Here is a 4,442-nt window from a genome sequence, read left to right as displayed (position 1 = left end):
AAGAAAATTATATAAGAAAAGAAATAAAAAACCTGAAAGAGATTGGAGTATCTACTTAGGAAAAGTTATTTGGTCTTTTAAGAAAATAGAACACGAGAGAGAGAGAGAGAGAGTGAGAGAGAGAAAGTGGTGTTTTCGCGTGTCGCTCGTTAATAAAATAATGTCGAAGCTGAACGTTTCTCTAAACTTCTAAATGAATGTGTTCTTTCTCGATCGCTAGACATTAAGTTATATCTCTGAGAACTCTGACTATAATGTTTACTAAACGAATTGTTAATTATTATTGCCATTGATGGAATTGATGTTGGTACATAATCGAATGTACTATTAACATATGTACGTTAGTGATTGCTAAATTGGAAGATGCGTAATTTATCCTTGTAAGAAAATTTTACACGAAATTAGAGAAAAAGAAACAGAGATACGCACCAAAATAAAAAAAAACACACAAAAGAAAAAAAAAATAAAGAAAACGGACGAATTTTGTTCGTTGCACGTTCGAGATCAATCGTAAATGACGTTGACGATACAATTATTACAAAAATACGCAAACTTTATTTTTAATTCATGAATGTTGTTTACACGCACACATACATACATACATACACACACAGATCTTGTGGAAGAAAAATTCCAATTACGATTCTTGTCGTGATGAAAATCAATAATATAAAAGAGAAATAAAATATACACGTTCGATGATCTCGTCAAATTGAATAATTTTCGTTTTAATCATACAATTTTATCAAGAAGTTTATATTTTCTTCCTTATTACATCATCTTCGTCAGTCAATCGATCGACGCACTTATCCAACGCGTCGTAACGTGGAATATTATCCGTCGGAGGTGGCCAAATTGTATCTGTAAAGTGATCGTATCAATTTTGATAAAATTACATTTCTTCGAGAGACTCCTTGCCATTTTATGCATATCTATCAAAGATGCAAACTAATATACTTATCAGAATTGCAAAGAAGTACTTGCGTATAGAATTCAGTCGACTATTAATACGAATACAGATTACATACATGTATACATACATACACATAATACAATCACACACGCATATACATACGTATATACCAACGCGTATCCATGTCTATAGGTACATCAGCGACGAACCCGAAGTTCCGAATGTACAACTAAGTTAGGATATACCGTTTGGAAATTGAGTTCTAAGGTAACACAATGAAATTACTTAAAGGTGAGCGCAACGCGTAGTTTCAAAGTGAAAACGTAAGGTACTATTATCCGCGTGAGTTTCGTTCATTAGATCCTCTACTACTAATACCTCAAGGAAAATGATAATTACATCAGTTGCGTAAGTTTGAACTTTGCATTAAGTTGCGTAAGCATTACCGAAAGAGACATTGTAACGCACAAGTATATGCGATATGTATTTACTTATGAAAGTTTCATTTCGAATGGGAAAGCCGGTATGTTGCGGTATCGTTGACATACTATTGTTACTTACTGGAAATACAATACCTTGGAAAATGTTTACACTCCTTAGGAAAATATTTCACAATTTCAACGGTATAAAGAGTATACACGTACTTATATACTATATGTATATGCATATATACATATATACATATATACGCTCTTAGCAAGAGCGAACAATTTATCGAGGTATCGTGTATCCCGTTTGTAAAATGCAATCCAAACTTTTATCTTCAACATGGCGAAAGAAACAACATAATACAGATAACTTATTCTCTCACATTTTTCCTGATAACCAAATATTGAAAAAAAAAAAAAAGAAAAAAAGAGAAGAAGAGGAAAAAATCAATGGAAGATAATAACGTAATTTAATCCAACCATTAACTGACGTACGTTAGATAGAACGTGTTGAGACGCGAGTCCAAGTGCTTTTTTTTTTCTATCGCGAACGACCAAGTTCGAAAAAAAGTAGTGCCGATCATTAGCACTAAAAAAAAAGAGCACGATCATATTTGTCAAACTACTATACGATCCATGATTTCATTTCGTATAAGAAATAACGAGATTCGTTAGAATAAGAATATCGTCGAACCGTACTGCTTGACCGGTGGTTGCTTTCTGCCAGGAAAAAAAAAACACTGAAATTTGTATATGTATATGTATAATTAGTTTAGTATCATCCAATACCTACTTTGTGTATCCTCATAAAAAAAAAGAAGAAAAAAAAATGGTTTTTTTGATATTGTAAATATTCTCTAATAAATAATCGTTTTTATTCAATGCCCGGAATTTATCAAATCCTCTTGAATCCAATTGCGAGTATCGTTGAAACGAAATAAAAAGATGAAAATAAATGGAAATACAATTACCTCCGTAAAATTGTATGAACGGTACGTCACTGTAAATTCGCAAATAATCTTCGACTATCGTCAATACGTTTGATTTTACATTTAACAAAAATTCCAATACGGTCATCTCTGGAAGATATTGAGGTATTTTTTCATTTAAATTAAATAAAAGCTCAGCAACCTCGTCCGCCTATCAGAAAAGAAGAAAGTACTTCATTTTTTCTTTCTTTCTTTTTCTTTACATTAAAATATAAATATATATATATATATATATATATATATGTCTATTTTTTTATTCACATTTTCGCGCATTACTGTTGATATGTATTCGCACAGGTGATAAAATTTGATACAGCAATTAGAAATTTGTTTTTTAATTTCCTCTAATGTTTGATTCTCAATCTTTTCCAATAAACTAGGTGCTAGCGTGTAGACGTGATACCAATCAATAAAAAATCTCTATAATATAATATAAATTAATGTATCTGATTTTTACAAATGTAAATTACGTTAAAAATCAAAACGTTTAGTTTGCTATAAATTTTACGTTCAAGACTCACGTGATAAACGTGGTGACACGTAAGTAAAATAATAGCTTTCCCAAATTTTCCCTCTTTGTTCTTATTCTCATAAATATCCTTGAAATGCATGTAAATGATGTCTTCGGGCGCCTATCCGAATTTATAGAATTAAGTTACATCAGTGCTTGTCTTTTGTTGTCTTCTTCTCTCTCTCACCCCTTTCTTATTATCTCATCTCATCTCGCTTGATCCCATCTAATTTAATCTCATTTCTCCTTTCTCAATTTTTGATATAATAATCTTAACGCATTAAACTTATTAAACGATTAAGATTATTATTATTTTCTTTGTACAATATGTCAAAACATACCTCCAACAGATGCATGTAAAATCTTGGATAAACGAGCAACAAACCGGTTATGAAATTTTCATTAGAATTCCCGTTCAGTGCATTAACAATCTTCCCCATTACCTAAAGAATACAATGTACAATTGTGTCAAAATTTCAACGACCATTAAAATTAATATATATTGAATGTAATTTTTGAAATCAACCTCTTGCAATTCATCCGAACTGTGAAAATATTCTCCAAAATACAAAAGTCTTGTTATGTACGTACTCTGAAAATTACACAAATCTATGTTATCAAATTTTGTTTCTACATATAAAAAGATAAAGATAAAGCAAAAAATATAATCACATATTTACATAATTAATAGACTTTAAATTTCCTTCCACCACATCTAATAAACTTTTTCTCGTTGTTTCTGTCATCATTTAGCTATTAAAATAATAATGAAATAAATAAAATGTTAAAGAAAAAAAATTATTAAAAGTTGAACAATAACATTAATGTAGAGCAGATTTTTTAATTGACATTAACTGAAATCAATGAAAAATTGATTGGCGATGTAAAGTATATTAATTGAAAGCCAGTAATTAATGTATTAAAAATGCACACATATTTTTTAGATATATACTTTTTTAATTAACACCGCTCGACAACAACAAATTTAAGGTTAACTAAAATAAGGTTAACTAAAATGTCAAATTTATATTATTTCACAATAAACGTATGCTACGAGCAATAAATTATATAAACAAATATACTATTGTTTAAATATTAGTTAATTATACTCTACATATATATTAAATTGTTTAAATAATGGAAAATATAAAATATTTAATCTTACCTAGACGGAGGATAAAGTTTCGTTGTTAATCGAGCGAAATTCAAAACACGACTGTTTCGATAACTACCAAAGTCGATCAAAGGTTTGTATATGTTGCCATATGTGGAAAGTGAGGTAATGCGCATACGTCACACGAGCAGTTTAAATTCGTTACAATAAACAGAAGGCTTTATCCGTTCTAGTCGACGAGACGTGGCTCCGGATAATTCTAATTAATTAAAGGTAATTAGTAATTGTTTCTAATTAACAATCACCTCCTCCTATATACTAATCGAAAGCTAAACGTATAGTCAAAATATCATCGAACTGAAAAAATATTCGTGAAAAATAGTTTTTTCACGAGAATAGTTTATATGCATAATCAAATTTATTTTTTAATTAGAAAGAAAGTGATAAAATATTTGAACCCCTTCCCATATTTCAAATGAGATTTTAC

At 29.7% G+C, this 4,442-nt stretch overlaps 1 protein-coding gene across 3 annotated transcripts; it reads right to left on the bottom strand.

The window, feature by feature from the left end:
* Positions 1-740: 740 nt before the first annotated feature.
* Positions 741-4,107, bottom strand: LOC122516937 (testis-expressed protein 47-like). Of its 3 annotated transcripts, XM_043635177.1 has the most exons (8): positions 4,007-4,097; positions 3,522-3,594; positions 3,368-3,433; positions 3,183-3,284; positions 2,852-2,962; positions 2,592-2,750; positions 2,313-2,481; positions 741-861 (listed from the first exon to the last, which is right to left on the bottom strand). In XM_043635177.1, exons 2-8 carry the CDS (start codon positions 3,588-3,590, stop codon positions 755-757), a joined length of 783 nt encoding a protein of 260 aa, XP_043491112.1. In that variant the 5' UTR covers positions 3,591-3,594; positions 4,007-4,097; the 3' UTR covers positions 741-754. The 3 variants fall into 3 exon arrangements, with proteins under 3 accessions (XP_043491112.1, XP_043491113.1, XP_043491114.1); XM_043635178.1 differs by lacking the exon at positions 3,522-3,594 and having other exon boundaries at positions 4,007-4,107; XM_043635179.1 differs by lacking the exon at positions 2,592-2,750.
* Positions 4,108-4,442: the final 335 nt, after the last annotated feature.

Source organism: Polistes fuscatus, unplaced genomic scaffold (assembly GCF_010416935.1).
Source record: "Polistes fuscatus isolate 324 unplaced genomic scaffold, CU_Pfus_HIC Scaffold2, whole genome shotgun sequence".
NCBI classification, from domain to species: domain Eukaryota; kingdom Metazoa; phylum Arthropoda; class Insecta; order Hymenoptera; family Vespidae; genus Polistes; species Polistes fuscatus.
The sequence above is the reverse complement of the archived record's forward strand: the minus strand, read 5'-3'. Positions and strand labels throughout refer to the sequence as shown.

What these genes read in the sequence shown, in the direction of transcription:
- LOC122516937 (XM_043635177.1), bottom strand. Translation starts at nt 3,590, where the DNA reads ATGATGACAGAAACAACGAGAAAAAGTTTATTAGATGTGGTGGAAGGA. An exon ending in TTTACATGCATCTGTTGGAG is followed by an intron (nt 2,963 to 3,182) that starts GTATGTTTTGAC and finishes AAATTCGGATAG; the next exon opens with GCGCCCGAAGACATCATTTA. An exon ending in GTTCATACAATTTTACGGAG is followed by an intron (nt 862 to 2,312) that starts GTAATTGTATTT and finishes ATCACTTTACAG; the next exon opens with ATACAATTTGGCCACCTCCG.